This window comes from Engystomops pustulosus, chromosome 8 (genome assembly GCF_040894005.1).
Source record: "Engystomops pustulosus chromosome 8, aEngPut4.maternal, whole genome shotgun sequence".
NCBI lineage: Eukaryota > Metazoa > Chordata > Amphibia > Anura > Leptodactylidae > Engystomops > Engystomops pustulosus.
The window spans coordinates 98,530,138-98,556,385 of NC_092418.1; the positions used below are offsets into that span (position 1 = coordinate 98,530,138).

General features: G+C 43.8%; 1 protein-coding gene across 8 annotated transcripts in view; it reads right to left on the reverse strand.

Moving 5' to 3' along the window:
- Positions 1–26,248, reverse strand: part of PKP4 (plakophilin 4) — a 181,670-nt gene that overhangs the window by 1,609 nt on the left and 153,813 nt on the right. For 5 of the 8 annotated variants that reach the window (XM_072121960.1, XM_072121963.1, XM_072121957.1 and 2 more), the window contains 10 exons: positions 17,693–17,876; positions 16,300–16,417; positions 11,115–11,312; positions 10,330–10,503; positions 10,019–10,169; positions 8,466–8,661; positions 7,373–7,457; positions 4,679–4,796; positions 3,497–3,628; positions 1,150–1,223 (listed from right to left, as the gene is read on the reverse strand). In XM_072121960.1, the coding sequence (XP_071978061.1) occupies positions 1,150–1,223; positions 3,497–3,628; positions 4,679–4,796; positions 7,373–7,457; positions 8,466–8,661; positions 10,019–10,169; positions 10,330–10,503; positions 11,115–11,312; positions 16,300–16,417; positions 17,693–17,876 (1,430 nt within the window). The remainder of the gene's footprint in view (positions 1–1,149; positions 1,224–3,496; positions 3,629–4,678; positions 4,797–7,372; positions 7,458–8,465; positions 8,662–10,018; positions 10,170–10,329; positions 10,504–11,114; positions 11,313–16,299; positions 16,418–17,692; positions 17,877–26,248) is intronic. The other 3 variants (XM_072121964.1, XM_072121959.1, XM_072121958.1) reach the window with 1 other exon arrangement.

Below are 26,248 nucleotides of genomic sequence, written 5' to 3' on the forward strand. Positions count from 1 at the left end.
AGATATTTGCAGAATGTTTCTCGTAGCTCACAGGCGGCAATGCATAAAAATATCGATTCATCATTTCATAAAGCGGATTCTAAGAACCAAAGGCAGCCGAGCCTTGTATCCTCTATTAGGAAGATTCCGGCCCCTGTCAGATGCCGATGGCTTGCAGATTTTACACGTTTTGGGGTATTTTGTTCTAATATGAAAAAGCTAAGCGGGTTTTAGGAATCTGTATATCACGGAGCGGGAGGGAGGCTGCGCTCCGCCACCGCTAGGACTCAGATCTGGGATCAGGTGACACGTTTTCTTTAGTTATAGGAATCGGAACCTACCGATTTGGAAATGCCGCCGGCGATTCTATTAACCGACCAAAACAAAAAGAACTTTATTGACTTATTTTTTTTTAATCATTAAACAACAGCGACAGCGTGTGGCTGTGATATTAGACATAATGATTGCTCCGGGCTGAAGAGGAACAGCAGGAAATTTCAATCTATAATTTTACTTGGCGTCTTCGCTACAACCCGACAATAGCGACTCACAAACTGCTGACGCGGCGGTGGACACGGTCACAGACCTCCGGCTGTGTTCATGTTATTTAAAGGGGTAATCTTCTTAAAGGAGAGTTGGGAACCTTTATCTCTAGATCTTTTGAGATTTTCTTACAGGTATATACTGCAGCGTAATCCAGATTGCTTAGTACAGACACTGAACCAGCAGGGGTGGAAGAGGAAAACGAAGTTAGAGCTAATCAACAGAATAGTGATGGGAAATCCGGCTCTTCTTAGTGAGCTGCATCCTTATGTTTTGCTCACTAAAAAGAGCTGGCTCTTCAGGTTCCTGAATGTATAACAGGGAACATCAGTCCTGTCAGTCACCCCTCTACACACTAGTTTTAACCCTAATTCATCGGGTTAAAGGGGACCTGTTTACCTGATAAGGGGCGGGGTTAATTGAGCTATCGGCTGACTTCACAGACTTGGGATTGGCGTTCATCGACAACTTTAAACAACTGTTGTCTGACCCCAGTCATGTGACATTAATGACCTCCCCTATGAATGTTATGGGGGGTGCTGCCCCCGTCCACTTATGTAAATGAACACCTAAAATATAAATGTGAATGACTGATATTACAGTAAAAGCTTAAGCGTTGCCCCTGACCTGCTGCCTCCGGCTCTGCTCCCGCGCTGGTGATGAATAAGAGCTGATGTAGATAGGCGAGGCTTTGCTGGACCCTGGAAGAAGAACATCATCCATTTACTTTCCTTGGACAATATATTATCCCCTCCAGTCACAGATTGTGCACAGACATTTTACACTACAATCTGTTTGTAAGTATCTGATGCGAGCGAGAAAAAAAACATTTGCTCAGCACATCGGGAACAAACAGCAATGTGGACAATATAGCTGTCACCAGGCCGCCAGGATACGCTAAATGGATGTCCCCGCTCCCGAGCACTGCCCCCCCCCCCAGACAACGGCGCTTCACAGTCTGCGCCAGTGTCACCAACTCATCTCTTCTATCTGGTAATTTTAGGATTTGACAGACGCTTGAAAGATGAAACATGCTCCGAATACACCAGTAGAATTGTCCCATCGGAGGCCGAGCTGGTTACAGATAGTTACATGGAGGAATATAATGGATTTGTGTTTATGATTTTACTAGTATTTGGTACATATAAGATTTTGGGCTTATGCATATGAAGGTGTCCAAGGTCCCCGACATATGTTTAGGGGGCACACAGTTTTCCGACTGAGCCAAATACCATATGGTCTGTGTCCACTGGGCCTTAGAGGGGTCATCCACTTTAAGCAAATAATTGATATTGTTTCTGTATATGAAAAGTTATACAATTTTCCAATATACTTTCTGTATCAATTCCTCCTCTTGACGTTATTCTATAGGACGGTTCATTGTTTTCTTCCTGGGGATAAAAAAACAGTCCCTGGTCATGTGATGTCACACAGAAGCACTAACCAGCCGTGCACCTGTGTGACATCACATGACCAGGGATGGCTTCTCACCCACAGAAAGTGAACAAAGAAACTTCCTGTTGAACGACAGCAAGAAGAGATCTAGAAATTGTGAAGAATTGATACAGAAAGTATATTGGAGAATTGTAGAACTTTTCATTAAACAAAAAAAAACAAAACAAAACAAATTATTTGCTAAAAGTGGACAAGTCCTTTAAATGGGTTAAAGTCATATAACTCGCCTCTAAAGTGTAAACCGTCCTGTGTGACTATTGCTGTGATGACTAGTGTCGAGTGCGGATGACAACCGTAAAGTTTGGATCCGTGCTGAACATTGGTGGTGCGGGTCTGTGTCTGGCTCAACCCACCCCTGGTAAACGCCCACTGGTACCGGTCGCAGGCATTAACCGTTTAAATGTTGCATCAATTTAAATGCTGTGAGCAACTTTGCTTGTGGCAATTATACAGTTAACACTCGTGGGTCTTACTCGGACTGTGGTTCACGTCCAGAACACAATTTCGGGTTTGCTTATCACTAGTTATGCCCACCTATGCAGTGACACTGTACCATATTATACTTATAGGCAATGGCACAAGTGTCTATTCTTCTAGTTCCCCCTCTATATTTAGTATTCCCCGAGGATGTGGACTGCTGCCCGGATATTCCCGTTCACCTGAAGGCGGCCATCACCACACTGTGACCCTGCACCCCACCTGACAACATATACACTATTACACATGGATCCTTCAATGCCAGTTAATCGCGTAGACGCCTCCTGTCCCTCCCCGGGGGTCATTGGATTTAATGAAATTCTGGAATCTTGAGCTTTGGTGAGAAGCGGGAAGGGCGGGAAGATGAGAGACAGCTGCACGACGCCAGTACAATCTGACAAGTGTCACAAGCCATTACTTATGAGAGGCGTAATAAATTGCATTCAATCCGCGCTTTATTCCCACAGTGTTTATGGTAAAATGGTATCAGCAACCTCATTACACCGGACCACCGGGAGCCGCAGCCCATTATAACACACGGGTAAGTGTCTCTGTAATCAGAGTGTGAGCTCTGCGGACCAATGGGGTTATATACACATTCTGTCGTCTTGCAGTAATGGTATCTACATTACGGGCAGAATTGACACATCTGAAAGTGACAAGTCTTTATCCAAGAAGATTGAAGACCAATTTTGCTTTCCAAAGCTAAAACGGGTTTATCGTTTTTGTGCTGATTTGATTCTTTTCTGGCAATTACTGCTGCATCTTTCGGATACCATGTCCACCAAATCCACTGACACCACAGGAAACTGCTCAGGAGAAGCTGCTCAGTCAATCACCGGCAGAGATGCATCACTCCGACCGGTGTCTGGACGGCCTCTATTTCCTGTGATGTTGGGAGACACCCTGGTTGTAGGGCACAGGATGGATGAGGAGAATCAGAAATAACATAGTGGGGGATCTGGGATCCATAAGTAACTATATATTAGTTCAATGATCCCCTGTAGAGCCCATATATGAGACGTGTGAAGCCCCCACTTACCACTATACATGTCCTTGTGTATCAAGGACTCCCCCTGGCTGTTGTAGTATTGCATAGAGGATTGTGTTCTCTCATACCCAGAGTTCGGCTCCCGGATTCCTAACAATGCTGGTGACGATGATGTGCTGCCCACTGTCCGAAAGAGGGAAACCAAAGAAACACAGAATTAACTATTAAATCCCCTTCTGTAATAGCAAATAGTGAATGAGAAGGTCTCCTCCTGGTAAGAAAGCTAGGGACTATGAGATGCCACGGACTAATGGTGGCTGGAGAGATAGATTTGGTCTCCTGCATGGAAATTTTAGGCAAGATAATACAATTTATTGACGAGCATCTCTGATAATATTTTTTCTTTCGCAAATCAATAGCTCCCAAGATGTGGGACAACTTTGCCTATTAGGGAGGGAGAGGTCATGTGATGTTGCCCCCTACTCACTCTGTAAGGAACAGTCATGTGATGCTGCTCCCAGCTCACTCTGTAAGGTCCATATTTTAAGGCATAGGCCCACCAGACTGCCCCATCATGTCATTACCCTAGGTCTCTGCATTTTGTGCTGCCCAGTCCATGCCCTCTGCATTGAGCAATGACACACGCCACCAGGAGGCTGCTAGAGCAGTCTGTGGGTGCATTCAGTGGAGAGAGCCTCGTACAAAAACATGCAGGAATATCCCCCCCCCCCCCTCCGGCGGGGTACACCCCCCAATCCTGTGTACAGCAATGACAGCAGCATTGAGGGGTCGAAACTGCTGGAAATGAAAAAAAAAAACCCACACAATTTTCCTTCATCTAGCTTTGTCTTGGTATTTCCATATCACATGAATGTAGTTATGATTTGCAGAACATATAATATAACAATATAAGAAGCGTTTTGCAGGTATAGTGCCTGAGGCAGTCAGTGATGAGGTTGGTAATATATCTTAGCATGCGATTCCCCGTTAGCTGTCAAGCTGTCTCCATGCCTGCCAAGCACATTATGGAAGTGAAGGAGACGGAGGCTACGGGGACTGGAGTCAGACAAGACTCGTCAGAATGAGCCGACGTTACGGGAGAGGCTATCGCTATGTGGACCGCGCAGCTACCGGGATGTAACAACAAGTACAGCTAAGGACAATCACGGATCTGTATATAAGGGTTAGCTGCTGACGTAAGCGGAGAGCAGGTGTCTCTGTGTGAACACTGACCTGACTGGATCATGGGCGACATCTGTTGATTTGTGGTGGATAACGATGGATGAGACTTGAATCGGTCGCGCTCTAACGTCGAGACAGGAGTTATAAAATGAGATTGATTCCAACCGTCCTGGGAAAAAATACAGGTATTAGTGATCACTATTACATGGAAAAACAAAACCATAATCCGGATATTTAAAAGGATGACCCCAGAAGGTGGAAAGTTTACAGCAAAGACAATACAATTAGGGAAGGGTAGACCTGTTAAGGTTGGGTTCACCAAAGCCACCACAATGCTTACCCCCATCAGCAACACTGGCACATCAGCGGTGGCACAAGTCTTACCACCAGGATGAAAGACTGTATGCAAACGAGCCTGAGGGGCTCTGGGCTCCATAGGGACTGGAGCTCCTCAGGCTCATTTGCATACAGTCTTTCATCCTGGGGGTATATGTCCTTTAAAGGAAACCTACCATTTCAAATGGTAGGTTTAAGCTGTAAACACCGAGCACCAGCTCAGGGTGAGCCGGTGCCGGTGCTTAGTTTTGTTAGTGTTAAAACCGCGGTATCGCGGTTTTAACACTTTTTAAACTTTATAGCAGAAGCCGCTTCGGCGCTGCGCGCGACCGTGTGCACGCAACGCCTGCGGCATTTCCTATGTAGGCGCGCGCACGATCGTGCGCACGCAGCGCCGAAGCAGTTTATGCTATAAAGTTTAAAAAGTGTTAAAACCGCGATACCGCGGTTTTAACACTAACGAAACTAAGCACCGGCACCAGCTCACCCTGAGCTGGTGCTCGGTGTTTACAGCTTAAACCTTCCATTTGAAATGGTAGGTTTCCTTTAAGAAGAAACCTAAAGAGGTTTCCTAGCTGCCAGATATTGTCCAATTATCCATAGAAAAAGTGAACTACGGAGCCATTATGAACAGCGAGAATGGGGTTGGAAGAACAGCTCCATTCTCTGTGTAGTGGTAAGCCCAGGTAACTACAGCATAGCACAAGTAAATAGCACAGTGACCGATCTGATATTGATTAACTATTCTATGGACAGTAACAATATCTAGATGCTAGAAATACATATCGTAAATAAGATGTGTGAGCCGTCGGTTCTGGTCCGGAGGCTGCATCATGGGTGTGCACAGCAGCATGCATGTGACAATCAGTGCACAAATCTTAGACCACAGCAGAAATTAGAAGATAAGACTGCCCTTTCTTAAAGGGGTTGTCTGGAGGTTGAAAAACATTGTTGCTTTCTTCTAAAAAACAGCACCACCCTGACCATGGTGAGTGGTGGTATTGCAGCTCAGTTGTATAGAGATAAATGTAGCATAGGTGCAATACTGCACAATACCCACGGTCTGGTGTGGCTCTTTTTGGAGAAAGCAGCCATGTTTTTAAAACTCTGGACAACCCCTTTAATCTACATAAGATTCTGTGACAATATTAGAACTAACACGACAATGTGACCTTACAGTTGTCACCCCATGAATATGCTTATCCCAGCCATAGGAGACATCAGACATAATGAGTACAGGTGAGGGCTCCTCCTCGCTGCCGCATTGTATGTATAATTTAGTAACACCAGCCGCTCACACTGGGTTGTTTTTCCACAGCAGCGGATATAATGATGGCTGCCATCCACGCTACTCACAGATATGCAATTTTCATTTTACGTTACGTATTTCAGAACATGAAGGCAGCCATAAAGCGCTCTCCTCCGAGGGCTGGTATTGACATTTTTCTTTAATCAGTTTTTATTTTCTGTCGTATATAAAATGCAGCGTCGCTCATATCCGCTCATTCGGAGAGAATGAAACACAAACTTTACAAAACAGAAAGATAGAACAACTGGGAGAACATTGGAGGAGTCGATTCTCCAAATTTAATTTGGTTTGCCTGGATAGTACGGGGCTACGGGGAGGACAACTTCTATAACATTTGGTTTACCCAAATTTGTAGGCAATCAATAAAAAACTAAAACTACATTTAAAGTGTTCCGAACCTTTCACCAAAATTTGTAGAAATCAGCAGCCCAATGCGTACGTGAGGAATAACACGGCTTCTGAGCATTAAAAAGCATCTACCACCAGGATAAAGTGTTGTATGTAAATCAGCCTGAGGGGCTCCAGGCTTCATAGGTATTAATGGAGCCTGGAGCCACTCAAGCTCATTTGCATAAAGCCCTTCATCTTGGTGGTAGATGTCCTCTAAGGATAATATAATCTTCACTTTCTACCAGTTGTTCCCTCTGTAGTCGATTTGCAGTTGTCTGTGAGGTGCTGGGTGGATACCCAACTGTATTGCCCTCCCCTATCCATAGACTCCCATGTAATCCGACATCTCACTAAGCTTCTGTGTTGCTAGCAAGATAGAATACAGCAAATTTCAACTGAAAAGATGTGGAAAGGAGGGAGGATAGTGAGATCTCCAGTATAGATGGAGAATGAAGCACTTTGCATTGATCTTTAGTTTTATGCAAAGTTTGTTGAAAAGTTCCCGCTCAACAATATTTTAATACGACTATTTTAGGAGGCAAGAATCTGGAAGTCCAAGAAAAAAAAAAAACAATCAAAAATACAACCTATGACGTGAATCTGCAATGAATTTTAGACCTAAAAGGTGGTACAAAGGGTTTATTTCATAATTGCGTTATTTCTATCTCCCGCTCCATAAGTCCAGATAATATATACAAGTATCCACCTACCTTCTTGTAGATGCTGCGGAGGTCTCTGTATTGCCAGAGTGTATTCAGCACCTGCGCCGCAGCTTTCACCACCTTCAATGAAGACCTAGAGAGCAGAGAGTCGTCAGATAATGCAACTAGTAACAGCGATGTGTAACTCCAACAACACAACCCAGAAAACATGGAATTTTTACTGTGGCACAAATTCACAAAAGTACCAGAGGTGAAGGGTTTTACAACCTAGAGTATTTATGACATTTCCACAGGGTATGGCCTTATATAGATGAAGATCCAACCATCTAGGACCCACACATCTCGGGAGCACGGGTCCATGGACCTCCTCCCCGCAGCTGGGCTGCACACGTACGGCCACTCTCCATTCCAAACTTTGGGCAAACCACACATATTCAGGGCTGGGTGGGGCTCCCAGAGGTGGGTAGGGCCTACATCTATTTAGGACATTTGGTCTAGATGGGAATACCCCTTTAAGCAGTGAGGTTACTCTTATTATTGTGGAGTATTATCTTGTGGCAGGTCCTTTATTTACATGTAGATGAAATCATAGATGGTGATAGGGACCAGTGTAGGGACTTGTACAGTATTACAGGAGAGAAGTCATTGAAGGCCGTGGCACCACAGAGACCACCACATCACCGATTAATGACTTACGGTCTTCAGATGGAGATGAATTATATTATGGGAAGATGAGAATACATGGAGAGGAGACAACGTGACTTATGACAAAAATTAAAATCTGATTTTCATCTAATAACATTAATCTAATTTTGAGAAGAACATGGATCCCTCTTTGTCTCCTTGTTCCTGCTGTGAAACCAAATGGCCAGAGGTTTCTAATGAAGAGGGTCTGAATTAATGAACAGATGCTGCAAAATCTAATGACAATCTACAGTATTTATGCGGCTTCAGGAGGTGCAGAGACTATGGAGAGCTCCGGCCAAGCCGCCTCCAGAAAGGAATAATTAAAAGCAACAGGTTTCAGGCTGTGGTGGGGGAGATGACGCCCGGCAGATCAGCGCTATCCAGACTGGTAATTGCTCATTATGTGTTATTTCTGTACTAATTCTCTGGATTACACTGCGACCCCAGTACTTGCCTGTCTCCTTTTCCTTTCGTGATATTCACCAGTTTCTCTATGCCTCCCGTATCCGCCAGAGCCTTTGCGTTCTCCATGTTCTTACTGGTGACCTCGTGCAAGGCACAGCAGATAGCCGCGATGGTGTCATCCGATAAGACGTTGGGGCCGTTGCCTCCTGGCAGCCGATTGACAAGATCTCGCATCGCATACTTGCCTAGGACAGACATGAAATCATTTTTATGGAAATATCCCATGAGTTTGTCGGTTCAAATGATAAACCATGAACAATATACGTTAATATCGTATGAACCAGGACAATACTAAGTGTACAGCATTGGGGTTAGGGGGGGTATCGATATTTTGTGATGGCACGGTGTGAAGGAGTTGAAACAGATTTAGCGCTGCACCCCCTGCTTTTGTGTCTCAGGGTATGGCTTTTGACCCTATAAAGATCAGTCATCAGATTTTACCCTTCACCCTTTTACTTTTTCTGAGTAGTGAGGAGTCAACTTCTGAAGAGAAGAGTCAAGTTTGCTCAAGGTTGCCAGAGAACCCGCCTCCTTAATTCAAAGCTTGATGTGAGCAGACAGGATGTCTTCTCCAGACTGCTGTCCCTCTCACTGCATGGTGAAGTTAGCAGTGAGCACCATATGGGGAACTGAAAGTCTTCTCACCATTTCACACACCCTGTGGTGGGCGGGACCAGGTGGTAGTGGGCGGAGTCATGCTGTAGTGGCCGGGGCCAACATAGACAAAAGGAAAGAAGATTTATCTATGGAGCCAGACAGAGGTGGCTGGACCTCTGGTGAGCATAGACCTCGTATAGGCGACCTGGTCTTGTGAGTCAGACCTCCATCGATTAGATGGTAGCAGGTGGACATTGTGGGAACAGTCCTTTGAATACTGTGTAAGGCTACATTCACACATGGTATGTTCGCCCGGGCCGTAGCAGGTTAGACAACGTGTGCTCACCGCACAGTGACTAGGTGCCATAGACTGCAATGGGTGTGAACGAGACACTATGTTCGTGTGAATGAGCCATAAGTGTGGCCACATGTTAGCTTAGAAACTGCATCAGAGCACATTGGGGTGTGCAATAGCCCGATCGCATATGTGTTTCCATGCAAATACATGTGAATGGTAGCCACCACCCAATTTCTTGCATTTAGACAATACAAGACACTGGGTGCTGGTTACCAATCGAATGCCTTTCCATTGAAACACATATGGGATCCGCCACTCCGTGTGCTTCGATTCCGCTTCTAAACAGAGTCATTGCGCTAATGTGTGACCCGTAGGGTTACACAACTATAAACCAGACTTGATCCAGCTCATTTATCACCTCTGATAGCAGCTTTTGTTTCTGGTAAAACTTTATTAAACTCAGATCTTGGAAAACAAGTGGAGGAGAACAACCAATTATTTCTATTCTCCTTTTTGGTTTTATTCTGTAAACTCCTTTCGCAGACCAGTGTTCAGTATGAGCGATCAGACAAATTAGAATTAGTGTGTGAGAGATTATTATTTGTGACATCCAGGGAAGGTTTCATCTCTGGATTCCTGCTACGTACCTATTAGCTCCTTGTTCCGTACGTCTAGCGCCATGTTCCTTAATGCCGTGGCGACAGAAGAGACCACCCTGTCGTTGTCCATGCGCAGCAGCTCCACCAGGATGGGCAGCCCCTTCTCTTTCCTGACCGCCGCTCTAATGTATGCTGCAAACTACAAAGACAGGAGAGAAATTATTTACCGCTCCGGCGGGAAATCCCTCAACTTTATTACATCTAGAGGCTGGTGTCCCATCCCTGGCCCTATTACATATATCAGTAACTAGATCTCCAGTAAGCGGTCGTCTGAATAACAAACTTCATTGCTTTATTACCTTCCAGTTCCCAGCAGAGAGATTCTGGAGAGACCCGGCAGAACCTTCTAATGTCGCAGGGTTAGAACTTTCAGCTAAGAGAGTCAGATATGGCTTAACTACAGAAGGGTGCCAGAGCATCTCCACCCCCTTCGGAGACTGGGAAAGTCCAGGAATGGGTCCTACGCCGTCCCACTGTAAAGAGAAGAAAAAACACTTGAAATCACTTTATTTCTGTGGCTTGACAAGTAATGACTAGTGACACTATATGGCTATAGACAGACAAGGACTGACCCAACTTAGTAGGATCCTCCCTCAGGCTCATTGACATAATTATAAAACTTGATTTTTATTATAAGGAAGAAGGCCATATATAACAAATATAAGAAGATATACCCACAGTCACGGTGCCTGGATCTATGAGTAATGTCCCTGGTTTATTATGATGGATTTTAATGGTAGATTTCCTATAAATCCAGCATGCCTGAGAGCCAGGACACCGTGATCATTTTTTAGGGCAGCTAGAATTGAATTGAGTGAGAGTGTGGGTTCTGCTCATGATTTTTCTAGTGTGCTTTGGCAAGACATAACTAGCACCAGAATCATATCCAGAAGCTGCAAGGCCACGATATATAGGACGGCGGGCCTCCTAGTCTGGGGGATTTAATCCAGAATCAATGCCATTTGGCATTGTGACTAATGTTTGATTCCATTTTTCTACCACTTGGTTATAAATGGTTGATGAATGTAACGTAATAAGTAAATATCTTTATTTAAGCAATTATGAAGATTGAAATGATACTGACAGCACCCACCACGTCCTCTTGGGGTGGTCTTTTCTTCTTCTTCTTCTTTTTCCCCCAACAACTCGAGTCGGATTCCTTGCTGGGGGATTCCTTGCAGAATTCTTCCATTTCGTTAATTCCCAACAAGCGAGCTTGAGGCACTTCCAATTCTAGGCGGTAGGACAAGTTCCTCAAGGTGCAGACGCAGTTTTCTACTGTCTGGAAGAGAAGGAAATGCAGTGTCAGTGTCTGTCACTCTCTGGTAATGAGCTCGGCAGCAGAGGAGCCGCTGTTATAGGGAAACATCATGTAATGTGCGATGTAGACTGCACAAGATAAGTGTGTTAATGACTCCGGGAGACGCGTCTCCAATTAATGAAACAAAACTCCACGCAGTGGGTTATCCAGCAATTAATTGACGCCGGCACATGGTCGCTTATGGACGACTGCTCATGAATATACTAAAAATACACCCAAAAAATCTAATAAAACAAAACCCAAAACAACAACCCAACAGATTAGAAGAAAGGTTTAAAGAGACAGCGCCACCTCTGCCCGTAGCTTGCGTCTGGTATTGCATTTTGTAGAATTGGGATTAACGCAGCCTAAAGACGAGAGGAGGCGCTGTTCGAGGAAAATTAGCACAATTTTTTTTTCCTTTCCTGGACAACCCCTAGCATAATTTCTGCAGCGCCTTCACAGACCATGCATTTAAGCACATAAAACAAGTTTACTAACTTTACCAATATATTGTTAGTGATGGAAACTTTCCAAGGATTTTTAAATAGAACAGGACCAGAAGGAGGAATTTCAGGCTCTCTCGCTACACTCTGAAGTTTTATGACTTTCAGTAGTCTGCTGCCATACATGGTATTGTACGGTTTCCTGGAGGAGATACAGGACCACCTTGGATGACATGAACTATCTCAGGATCTGTTTTGCCAATCCCTGAGTGTTCATTACACCATTTTAAAGTTTTTTTTTTTGGTAGATTACAACGTTGATGACTTATTCTCAGCATAGGTAATATTAGATTGAGAACGTCACATAAAGCGTCACTGACTCAGGTTAGGAACTAACAACAGCAGTGGCGCCTTCATTTTCGAAGCTGGTGACCTGCTGTCCACTTTGCAAATGTCCTGGTTGAAGGTCATACCCATAACAGTGAATGAATCAAAGTGGCAATACCAAGGCGCTACCACTATACACTGTAAGGCGCTGTCCTCTGGTCTGAACACTGCAGTCTTTTCAATCCGTAAAGGTATCAAGGATTGACCTTCCAGAGAAGAGAATCTGACAAATACAGGGCTGAAGAAGCCCAGGAGAAGACATCCCCAACCACTATGGTCTCCAGTATTCCACCAATAACCTACAGATCTTATTGATGATCCATCCGGTGTTCAAAATGATGTCAACAAAAAGGACACTGCTAGTATGGATGCACAAAAGTCCTGCTCAGATAGAGGGAGGTCTTACGAATTATTGCACCCCAGGCATTTGTGTCAACATAAAATCGGTTGCGGCGAAATATTTATCATGGCTACAATTCCCAACGTTGTACTCATTGGAGGACATTTATCATACTTTATCGGGTCACGTGTCGATGTATGATGAAAGCTCCTCCCCTCAGCAAAACCCAATACATCGGGAGTCTCTGGCCTCATGATGTATCTGGGGTGTGGCTGCATTATACAAATCTACTCCAGGACCTCCCTGGTGTAAAACTGCGCCAATACCAGCTAAGGCTTGAAAGGTCCTTGGCTTTAGCAAGTACATATGTAGGAACGGCCTGCAGCGGTCACTACAGGATGCGGCCATTTTGCGTGGGGGTGGCATAAAGCGGGAAATTTACAAGTCATTGCAATTATTTCAAAGCTTGTACATAGAAAAATGGTGTACAAGTCCTGGTAAATCCCATGCAATGAGCACTCTGTATCCAAAGCCTATGGTCCGGACAGAAGGAGATCCTCACAATATTAACCAACTGGTTGCAAAACCAGACAGATTGGTAAAGGAGAACGGGAAGATTTCGCACAAAGTTTTCCATACATAAATCATGGATGCAAAACGAGAAGTTCTAACCCATTTACAATCTGTTTTGTTGGCATCATCCTGCGCTCGGCAGACTAATGCATCGCATGGGGTCCGCTGTGTGCGCTTCCCTTACCCCCAATCCTATGATACTACAATGTTCCCATCGCTCTGACTGCCTGGTAACAAGATGATGGGTCTCCAGATCCGCATTTCCATGCAGATTTCAATAATGTAGTATAAGTGCAACATCTGATCACACATTACAGAGTAATTTACAGCTAACATGTATAGCGTATTACTGTGCAGCAGGGAGGAAGAATCGGTAAATGGAACCATTAAGTGCCCCAGAAGGGTAAAAAACAATTAAAACTAAGTATATAAAATAAGGCTTTGTGCCCAATGCAATTTATCAAGAGTTTTGTAGTCATTTCCTAGATTGAAAATGATTATCACAATTCTAAGATTCACTGTAGAACATGGCAGCTTCCTACCAACAAACAAGTGCCAGCAGCTGCAATACCGACCACGGCCACCAATGTACAAGTGTGGCGCTGTTTTGGACACTCAGGTACCTTACCGATCAGTCGATTACAGCAGACTCTGGTACCTGAATCAAAACAGAGAATGGAGCAAAGGGTGCAGCACCTTTCTCTGTGTAGTGGTGGACCCTAGGAACTGCAGTTTTGTGCCCATTTATTTAAAAATAGGTGACAAGCTATATTTTTGAAAGAGTTAATGCCCTGGCTCATGTCCTGTCCATTGACCTCTGCTTAGGTCACAAAGCATGCCCACAATGAATCATTTCCAGACTACTGTGTCTTCAGTCTGCGTGGCTGCTGTAAAGTAGCTTTCTAAATGCTGTTAACCAGACAAAACGGGGGACACCATAATTATGTACGGAAAAAAGGATTAAAGATTAATTCTACAATAATAGGATCAAAACAGGAAAGAAAAGGAGAATGTGTTTTACTATGTCTTGTCCAAGAAAACCGCCACTTCTCTCCATACTCTGGGGGGGTCACAGTTGGGGGTTAATTTCCTTCCCTACGTGATCGTTGTGCACAGAAGTTTAATAAATGTCAAAAGTGTTTTGTAAGAATCAAAAATAGGTCATTCCCAGGGTGATGAGAATGGCAGGACATGTGTGTGCTCAGCCGGCATGTGACACGAGGGATCAATGATCAATGCAAAATCAACTTATACAACCGCTTCGGGGCTCCGTCTGCGCCATGATTGTTGGCGGATAGATTGTATGCTTTGACACTTTAAAAGGGTTATACCAAAAATTATTGATAGGCTAAAGTTCAGACTTGTGTTCACCAGGCTCTGCCTCCCCCCCTTCAGTTATTGTACAGTGGAAACAATAGCGGATAGGCCACGTCTTTTATTACCACTAGACACCATTCCGTTCTCCTAAAACGAAAAGTGAAATGGAAAATCCAATGCAGGTGTGAACCGAGCTTTCTAGGGGATAACAATCTAATCCGACTGTTGGGACCCCCACCGACCACAAGGATGGGGGTCCTGTTCAGAAAGGCTCTAAGCAAGTGGTTTGCTTCCATTTAATACTATGGGAGCCTGGAAAATGGCGTACGGCGCTCAGCTATCTGCAGCACTCAGATTTCGTTGCTCCTACAGCAGCATTGAATGGAGTGGCAATTATCGATCTTCTACCGAAAGAACGGGACTCCTCTTGTTCTTCTAATCGGTGGGGATCACAGAGGTCGGAGTCCTCACCAGGAGCGTAACTAGGAGAAGCTGGCTCCCATAGCTTCCGCTTAAAAAAATACATGTATGTGTACACTAGCACACATTTATACACTTATACACACATATCTATACACATCACATACTCGCATGGAGTATATATAAACATCAAATATACACACCTAGTATATACACAATAAAAACGCACTGGATAAAAATCTACACACCATATATGCACATACAACATAAACACACATACAGCATATAACATACATAGTCATACTGTATTATATGCAGGCACGGTATATAAGCACACACATACAGTATAAACACACCTTACTATACACATGCATATAGTACCATGTGCAGACATACATTTACAAACATGAAGTATATAAACATGTCATACCATATACATATCACACACACACATATAAATATATTATATGTATATATACACATATCACATATACACATCCACACATTGATACGCTCATATTCACATATGTATATAGCTGTGCACTGTGGAAGAGGTGTACTGTTATATACATATGCTGTTCATTGTGTAGCATAATATGTATATAATGGTGCACATCCTCCATACTTTAGTTTGGCAGGTAGGGTGGCCGGTCCCCCTGACACTGTGGGCCCCATAGCAGCTGCTATCCCTGGTACATCCCTGCTCCTGCCTATCGGCTGGTTATCACCTGCTATGGATAGGGGATAACAGACAAACATGGTACAGATGCTTTATATGGATCCTGTATTTGTATGCTTTCTATTTGAGCCGGACCTACATTATCTGAAAATGGTAACGTTACATCTGACTACGACATTTATTTCATGCTCTGTCCACGTTGTGGTTTGCGGTGGATCGGTGCGGGCACCAAATCTCGATATTGATAGAAAACCTCTTTGAGGATGTGTCACATTTGTTAAACTATGGCAGCAGTAACCTGCGTTACCGTGCCTCCTCTTTTTTTTTAACAGCTATGGCTCCCCCTATTCCATCCAAAGTCAGATAGCGCCGTGCTAAGCTTTTGGGTGGGATAAATGAAAGTGTTAAAGGAGGACGATAATTGGGCAGTCACTGTAAAGCGGAATTGCTTGTACACAATGAAGTGTGAATATTGTGAGCTTTTTCCTGGGCCTCTGTGAAAGTATGACACCCCCTGCGGTGCCGCAGAGCACATGACCAAGCCATAATGGACTCATCGATCAGAGCGCTCAGAGAAAGCAGCAACAGGAGGCATCGGATGCACAGCTATCTGTTGTATCACCAGGGACGGGAAAGCGCGACAGAGAGAGACGGCAAACTTCATTTCTGAAACATCTTGTACCTCTAAGCACTGGCAGACGGGAGGAAACCGCCTGTGGCTGAGGCTTTACGAAAAGCGATTGCTTAATGCAGGGAAAATGAGAAGGTGTAAAACGCGTTATTACCCCAGGAATAAATATAAAATACCTTGCTGTCAAAATCTGACGTGTTCACGCAGGTCTGAATCACAAAGAGGAGGGAGTCCACCAGGCCTTCACAATATCTCATCTGCTTGCGCGCCTCCTCCCCCGCTGAACTCAGATTCCTGGAGAAACAAAAGCGCGATTTAACAAAATGAGCGCCATCAATAATACAAAAAAAAATAAAATACCATTCAGACGGGATCAAATAAAACATAAGGGAGTTGGAGTAAAAATTTCTGTTCTGCAAAAAAAAAAAAAAATTCTATACACCATAAAAAGTGGATATTTATGAAGCCAGGAATATTTGCAAGGCGATTTATCACATAATAATAGCAGGAAACTTGACGGACTGTACAAAGTCAATTGAGTCCGTTGGGGATGGACGGGATAGTCTAAAAATGGATCCGGCATTAATGTCATGGCTCTAAATCGTAATGCAAATGTGAAGTGAGCCTAAAATAAAATCCAATTAAGGGTTTTATGTTTCTGCAAAATACCCAATATGGCTGCCATTACCAATACACCGGGTAACAAGCCCTATGGTAGACTAGTACCGGTGTGTGAATGCTCATACATATGTATATATACATCTTGTACATAACCCAAGGACTGCCTGTACATAGTTAAACTAGCAATAAGGGTTAACAACCCCCTCAGGTAGGGTATTAAACGTAATTTTTAGAATTACCTTCTATGAGAAATCTCACCTGTTTACATATATTAAAAAAATAATTAAAAATCTCCTCCCAAGTCCTCTCAAAGGGAGGGGGAGGGGGTTGTTGTGTGATTGTAAAATTAAACAAAAAAAGGTTCAAAAAAGAAGATTGGAAGAGACTTTTTGTTTTTTTAAATCGAAAGTCATATGTCACCTGGGGTCATATTAAAGAAAAGAATCTCATCTTTCAAGTCACACCAGCACTGTAGTTCTGTGATCTACAGAGCCAGGAGATACAGCTGAAAAAAAGGGGGGGAAGCTGATCTTTATCTCTTACCTGTCTGTAACACAGACCGACAAGCCCGATGTTAAAGATAAGAAACCTGTACACATCTAATCTTTAAGATGACACCAAAAGCATGTTTCTTGGTGCTATGGAATTTTAGGAACTAAAACTGTAGAAACTGTAAATTGGCGTTTTGTGGACTATCCTAATATTTAAGTAATTATAGGTAAACGTGAGACAGAACAAGTAAGGGTTAACACTAGAGATCACCCCAACTAGCTGTCACTGGAAAAAGCTAACGTTTAGTGATGAAAACATTTTATCACTTTCCCCATTTACTACCTCGGTATATATATATTTTTTTGCTACTATTGCTCAATAAAATCTCCCATCCACCTCTACACCTCTGAATATTGGATTCCCCCGCTCCCGGGAAGCAGTAAAGCCTCCCATTACCTCATGCAGCCAGTAGTATTTCGAAGAACCGACGACGACTGGAATTTCATTTTGTGATCATCGTCGAAGGAGGAATTATTCAGTCCGGAATGTGGAATGATCACAGTGTTTGTGAGCGGAGACAGAGCATCGCGGATAATCGTCATCTTTACAGCATCGCAGGATGATAAGTTCCACAGGACTCCTGCAAGAACAGAGCGCAAAGTCCATAAAACACTGGGAGGAGGATACACAACATTGCTAAGGAGTGAGAATTGGAGGCCTTAAAGGGAACCCGTCACCAGATTTTACCCCAGTAAGCCAGTAACCCCCTCAGGTATAAAAAGTCGCTTCTAAAATTCCCTATTTCATGTAAAATCTCCCCCACTTACCTGTAAAAATCTACAAAGTCATGTGAAACGAGCAGAGAAGAGTCATTTATTGCAAGGGAGAAGTGGTGCTTCACTTCTACTGGACTTAGAAACATGGTGTCATGTTAAAGATAAGAATCTTAACTTTCAAATTGCATCAGGCTTGTAGCTCTCGGCGATACAGACAGTTGGAAATGTGAGCTGCAAATAAAAATCCGGCTCCCTTCTATTTCTTTAACTGCCTATATCTCCAGTTCTGTAGACCACAAAAAACCCAAACCAAGGTGCAATCTGAAAGATGAGATGCTGAACTTTAATTTGACTCCAAAACTTAGTTTCAAGGTAGTAAAAAACCAAATTGGAGAGTCTGAAGTGACCTTTCTCCTGCAGCCTCTAAACTTCATCTCAGTTAAAGGATGACTCTTCTCTGGTCATTTTCACATGACACTGAGGGAGATTTTTTTTAGGGTAAAGGGGTAAGATTTCACATAAAAGAGGGAATACAAGAAAGAAATGTCATACCTGACCTGAGGGGGATACTAGTTTAATATCTGGTGTCAGGTTCCGATCCAGCGTCTTTCCTAGTGTTATACTATAGAGATCCAATCAGAATTCTGCCGATACCAGTGCTGAAATATCCCCAAATTCATATTACCGTATTTTCTGGACTATAAGGCGCACAAAAAACCCTTAGATTTTCTCAGAAATCAAAGGTGCGCCTTATAGTCCAGTGCGCCTTATATATGAACTGCACTTACAGACAACAGCTGCCTTGACTGTGCACAGGTCTGCCACCTGCTGGTCATTCATCCTTATAATCAGGTGCGCCTTATATATGAACCTAGACGTTTTAGCAGGCATTTATTGATGGTGCGCATTATACTCCGGTGCGCCTTATAGTCCGAAAAATACTGTATTTGGACGTTCTTGAAGCGCCATGATACTTATAAATGCAGGGTAATACTGTACAATAAAAAGTAAGAAAAAGAAATTGCCTAAAAAGGGGAGCAAATGCACAAATTAACCACCATGTACCGGATCCAGTGTTATACTCCAGAGCTCCGATCACAATTCTGCCGATACCAGTGCTGAAATATCCCCAAATTCAGATTACTCTGAGATATTTGCATTCTAGGATGTGTAACTAAATGTAGGAGATTGGCCAAGCTGCTCGGAGTGAGTCTTAACAAGCTGATTACTGATGGCTTCCAACATAGCTCTGGGCTAAAACACATTCAGTACGAGATAAGGAATACAGTGTAGTTAGAAAGTTAAGCAACTTTTTAGCCCCAAGTCCTAATACACCCTGCAAAATGAAAAATGAACCATCAAGTTCAGAGAAATTAAAAAAAAAAAAAAACAAAAAAAATCAGCTCTGACTTCCCGTTTCTGCAGCACAGCCGTTTTGTTTGATCTCCCAACTGGTCAGGGGTCATGTGACTGCTGCAGCCAATCACGGCTCACAGGATGAACCACTGACCCAGCATTTCTTTCTGGACAGGAGAGTAAATGGGGGTCACATAGCAATGAGTAGGGACCAGAGTAGGGCAAAATATATTTAATTATTTTCCAATGACACTTGAAGTCGTTTTTATATTTTTTTAGTTACACAATACAAAGTATTAAATAAAAACAGGTAATTGCAACTTTTTACGGCCACTCTTAGATGATGTCCTTAAGCTTCAGGAGGATGTACAAGGCACAAGGTTTGCTTACTATATGGTACAGGCATGTTTATGACGGAAAAAAAATATATAATGGAGCAATTTAATTAAAAAGATAACGGGCTGGTAATAGACGGCCTTTTACTTCAAGAGCAGAAACTAATTAGTGTCTGGCGTCTCTGGAATGTAGTTAAAATGTGAAAAGGGAAAGTTTAGCTTGGGGATCTCTCTTGACGAGAGAACATTACAAGCCCGATGCGTTATATACCACATAGAAGGCATTTTCTAGAATAAAATGTGAAGCATAATCTTCACTGAAAGGATTGAGAGACGCTGTTTTTTTTAAATATTTGAGATGGGGTGGGTGGGAACAACAGCTTGAACAAATGTACCTCCATGAAGATAATTTCCAATAAATTATGCCAGGTTGTCCCTTAGAAACAAGATTGCCGTCCTTGGATACGACCACCACCACACTCTGGCGTGCAGTGGCCACGCATGCTCTATTGAACCCTGCCTGGCCACTTGGATTCAGTGCTCATTACCACAGGATGGTTGTGGGACATGGACTCCTGGTCACTTCATCAGCAAAAAATAATTTGTTTCTTTGCACAATCCCTCCAGAAGCAGTGGTCGTATCCAAGGACAGCAGTACTGCATTTCTTTCTGCATACATTTATGGCAAATTATCTTCGCAAGAGTACATTTGTTTTAAATAACATACAATTGAAGAAATTAATGTATATGGCAGAAGAATTAAATTAACCGAGAATGCCCAGGAGAGAATACTCATTTAAGTGGGATTTCTGGCAAAAAAGTATAATCATTTCGTTTTGTCTTTAATTCTGTCTCTCAGAATTTTTTTTTAATAATGGAGTTTTATTCTAATATTTCATGGCAAATTTTCACATGATACTCAAAAGCCATTCTTAGAAGTTTATTTAAAGGGGTTGGACCAGTACCCTATCCACAGAATAGAGGGCAAGTAGGTGTTCGGTGCGGGTCAGCCTGCAATATCAAGAACGGGAATAACGTTTTCACTGATGGGTGGAGCATTCTCTAGCACAGACAGTGAACGGGAGTGCCGGAGATACATTAGCGATATGTTCTGTAAAATTGGAAACATCCATATGAATCAATAGAGCGGCAGGACACATGCACGGCCTGCTTCTCAATTGGTGAGAACAGAACCTTTTTTCCCATATCACTGGGGAAGATTTTCTTGTGATTGATGGTGGTCCCAGCTGTCAAGATAAGAATGGAAAGGCGGCACTCACCGGTATATACAACGTAAAAGTCTTTATTCGGACGGACACAGGACAGGAGTGATGCACGCCACAACTAGGCGACGGGCCGTTTCGCGCGTACAGCGCTTTCTCAAGCCTCAGACCTCGCGAGATCTCTGAGTGCGGTTGAAATACCCGCCCTCGACTCGCGTTGGCTAGGCAACATGAAACAATGCAATTAAGAAAAACACATGACGCGTGTCTTGGGCGCACATAAACAATGTTGCGCACCAACACAGACGCCGTACAGTTTACATTAAAATCAAACATCTGGTATACTACTAGGTAGGCAAACAACTTAAGCAGACACTTCATGGGTTAATACAATAAGACAAGGGTTAGAAGCAGAACAAAGCAAAGGTATGTCCATTCCAGAGTACTGCAGTATCACCTACATCGGGAATAAGTGGTAAGGTATGTTGATCGAGAGGCCGAAAGAGGCAAGCAAAAACCATAGGAACAGAAGAAGAGAGAAAAGGGGGGCAGGAGAAACAGAAGAGAGGAGCAAAGAGCGTAGGAAGAGAAGAAGAGGGAAAAGAGGGACCGGAGAAGCAGAAGAGGGACGGAAGGTCAAGAAATAAAAATAGTGTGGAGAAAGGGGACAGATAGAAAGAAGAAATATCGGCCAGACCAACAAGAAAATGTATATATATGTGTAGCAAGGTGTCGATATGGCTGGAAATACAGGGTCATTAATAATACAGTTAGCCAACCGCATTTGTCCGGTAGGGGTGACTTATAAAAAGACGCTCATGTCGTTCCTGTCATTTAACCCCATTGGGCCCAGTGCATTATATCTCAAAATCAGTCTCCCTTCTCGTTGGAGTAAGTGTTTTTGGCGGTCACCTCCCCGGGGATCTATATCTATTTTTTCCAATCCCATGAATCTCAAAACATTAGGGTTCCCTCCGTGTTCTTCTTTTACATGATTGATTAATCGGGGACAGCCTTTCCCCGTACTTATGGAGTTGCGGTGCTCACGGAACCTCACAAATAGATTTCGAATGGTCTTACCAATGTAGAAAAATTGACATGGACATAATATTGCATACACTACGAAGGTCGACCTACAATTAATGAACGACTGAACTCTATGGTGAGAACCTGCCAAGTTTATGTGGTCAACTTGTAAATAAAAGCGACAAAAGTTACATGTACCACATGTACAGAAAACAGAAACCATTAGTCACTTTCAGACGTAGTCCCTCGATAAGAACTGAATTGGTGTCCAGCCACTTACCTGTTTCCACCAATACCTGGCTAGAAAAACATATTCCAATTGGGAACTTCAAATGTGGTACATGTAACTTTTGTCGCTTTTATTTACAAGTTGACCACATAAACTTGGCAGGTTCTCACCATAGAGTTCAGTCGTTCATTAATTGTAGGTCGACCTTCGTAGTGTATGCAATATTATGTCCATGTCAATTTTTCTACATTGGTAAGACCATTCGAAATCTATTTGTGAGGTTCCGTGAGCACCGCAACTCCATAAGTACGGGGAAAGGCTGTCCCCGATTAATCAATCATGTAAAAGAAGAACACGGAGGGAACCCTAATGTTTTGAGATTCATGGGATTGGAAAAAATAGATATAGATCCCCGGGGAGGTGACCGCCAAAAACACTTACTCCAACGAGAAGGGAGACTGATTTTGAGATATAATGCACTGGGCCCAATGGGGTTAAATGACAGGAACGACATGAGCGTCTTTTTATAAGTCACCCCTACCGGACAAATGCGGTTGGCTAACTGTATTATTAATGACCCTGTATTTCCAGCCATATCGACACCTTGCTACACATATATATACATTTTCTTGTTGGTCTGGCCGATATTTCTTCTTTCTATCTGTCCCCTTTCTCCACACTATTTTTATTTCTTGACCTTCCGTCCCTCTTCTGCTTCTCCGGTCCCTCTTTTCCCTCTTCTTCTCTTCCTACGCTCTTTGCTCCTCTCTTCTGTTTCTCCTGCCCCCCTTTTCTCTCTTCTTCTGTTCCTATGGTTTTTGCTTGCCTCTTTCGGCCTCTCGATCAACATACCTTACCACTTATTCCCGATGTAGGTGATACTGCAGTACTCTGGAATGGACATACCTTTGCTTTGTTCTGCTTCTAACCCTTGTCTTATTGTATTAACCCATGAAGTGTCTGCTTAAGTTGTTTGCCTACCTAGTAGTATACCAGATGTTTGATTTTAATGTAAACTGTACGGCGTCTGTGTTGGTGCGCAACATTGTTTATGTGCGCCCAAGACACGCGTCATGTGTTTTTCTTAATTGCATTGTTTCATGTTGCCTAGCCAACGCGAGTCGAGGGCGGGTATTTCAACCGCACTCAGAGATCTCGCGAGGTCTGAGGCTTGAGAAAGCGCTGTACGCGCGAAACGGCCCGTCGCCTAGTTGTGGCGTGCATCACTCCTGTCCTGTGTCCGTCCGAATAAAGACTTTTACGTTGTATATACCGGTGAGTGCCGCCTTTCCATTCTTATCTTGACATTTGTATCTACTGCATATTGGCACGGGCACCTCCGGGCAACAACAAAATCCGGTCAGTTCACACTCTGGGACGCTCCTCTGTCTGACAACCGTGTGGAGTAGGTGGTGCCGGTCTCACTATTTTCTCTTCCTATGATGGTGGTCCCAGCTGTTGGACCCCTACCTATAAGAGGTGGGCTATATAATTGCCACACTTTAAGGGTTAAAGTTTCAACCATTATATCAACCATTTGTCCTTTTCTGACATCTTATCCCTTGTAAATGTTTTGTGACCCAGACGGGATTGTACCTACAGGTTGAGTTTCGTTGTGTCATCTTCATAACATCATCTCATTCCCCTGTAACGTGTCCTCAGATGTGACGGACCGATTATTAGAAACCTTCCCTTAACGTCCGCCCTCGGTGGATTTGCCTCTTGGTGTTCGTCAGACAAGTAATACTCTCCTAATCAGAGCCGACAACTGCGGTCTCCAGCTACTTAATATAAAACTGTTGTGAAGAACTTGTGCGGCGGATTATCAATGCAAAACACACACGTCTTCCATATGGCCTTGTAGAACACTGCGCTGGGGAAGAACTTCTGACTGTACTCATCACTTTCAATGATTCTATAAAGCAGATAGACGCGTCTGTCAGAAGCACCAAGCATGGAGATGAAGGAAAACTTTGAAAAGATATTTAATATGTATAAGTGGGGGAAAACCACTCTCTAACGCATGACCCAACGTATTGTAGGAGATCCATCACTTCTAAAAACTTTGGGTCTGTGTGGAAGAGAACATATTAAAAAAAATACATGCCATCTAGAGAGGGAAAGAAAAAAGTAGAAGTAGGTGATTTTGTTACAAAAGTTGTACCCAGGGGTGAACCAAGCCCGTCTGCTGCCTGAGGCGAGCCATAAAAAGACGCCCCCCCCCCCCCATATATGTAATATATCAGATACAGCGTAGAAAATAGACAGCGTGCCTCCATGTAGTATAAAATGCATATAGCATGCCGCCATGTAGTATAATTAGATACAGCGTGCCGCCATGTAGTATAAAATAGATACAGCATGCTGCCATGTAGTATAAAATGCATACAGCATGCCGCCATGTAGTATAAAATAGATACAGCATGCTGCCATGTAGTATAAAATAGATACAGCATGCCGCCATGTAGTATAAAATAGATACAGCATGCTGCCATGTAGTATAAAATGCATACAGCATGCCGCCATGTAGTATAAAAAGCAGACAGCGATCCGCCATGTAGTATAAAAAGCATACAGCATACCACCATGTAGTATACAATGCATACAGCGTACCGCCATGTAGTATAAAAAGCATACAGCGAACCGCCATGTAGTATGAAAAGAATACATAGTACCGCCATGTAGTATACAGCGTACCGCCATGTAGTATAAAATGCATACAGCGTAAAATTTGCAACTATTTCAGGGCTTCTACGCCACTTACATGGTGTAGACACCCCAATAAATATCACCAATACTGCATAAACATACAGCATATATATATATATATATATATATATATACACACACACACACACACACATACTGCGTATACATACAGCAAATACATATACAAACTGCATAAACAGCATATACACATACTGCACATACATACAGCAAATATACACACACACCATATTCAGAATATACATATATACATACATATATGTATCTATATTACACACACATCTATACATACAAATATACACATAATGACATACATACTCACTTATACATACATGTACACATATACATACACATCTATACATACTTATATATACATATACATAAAAGTTACCTTACTTTTTTCTGTTTCTATTGTCCTGGCATTGTCCTTCGTCACGGGTGGGCAGTTGGTGGGGCGGGCGACCGGAGCCGTGGGGGCCAGAGCCTGGACCGAAGCCTGGATCGGAGGGGGGGGGGCAGAGCCTGGACCGGAGCTGGGTGGGTTGGGGGGGGGGTTTGCAGCCGGAGCCGGGAGCGGAGGGGAGTGCGCGGGGGCGGAGAGGGAGGACAGGTGGGGCTGCAGTTATGGGGTTGTGCAGGGCAATTGGGCAGATACAGGTGCCGATCGGCAGGAGGGTGATGTCACGGGAAAGTGCCGGGCAGCGGGCGGAGGATGTGCTGGGAGGCAGGACGTCACAGAGAAGTGCTGGCCTGCAGGTACAGGTGCCATAGGCGGGTGAAGAATGTGCTGGGAGGCAGGATGCCACAGAGAAGTTCCGGCCAGCAGGTACATGTGCCGGGGTGGTGGGCGGGACATTATGGGGAAGTACCGGCCGGTAATGTGCTGGGGGTCGAGCGGAGGATGTGCCGGAAGGCGGGATGTTATGGGGAAGTTCCGGCCGGCGTGCAGGTACATGTGCCGGGGGGTGGGCGGGGGATGTGCCGGCAGGCGGAGGATGTGCCGCCCAGTGGGACGCCACAGGGAAGTGCCGGCAAACAGGTACATGTGCCGGGGGGGTGGGCGGGAAATGGACAGGCCATCGGGCAGGGAGATGAGCGGGTTGGAGCATGTGCCGGGCGTGAGCCCGATGCCGCCCCTTAATCCAGTAGAAGGCGCGCCGCCTGAGCGAGATTCTCAACTCGCCTCATGGCAGGTGCGCCCCTGGTTGTAACGTATTCCGACAGATTTGGGTGGATACCATCTGTGGCCAGTGATTGGCTAAGATGGCACAGGAGTTGGAAAGTGTAATCTGTGTCCAGTGTTTGATTAAGCTGGTATATGTCTAGTGAAGTAAACAGGA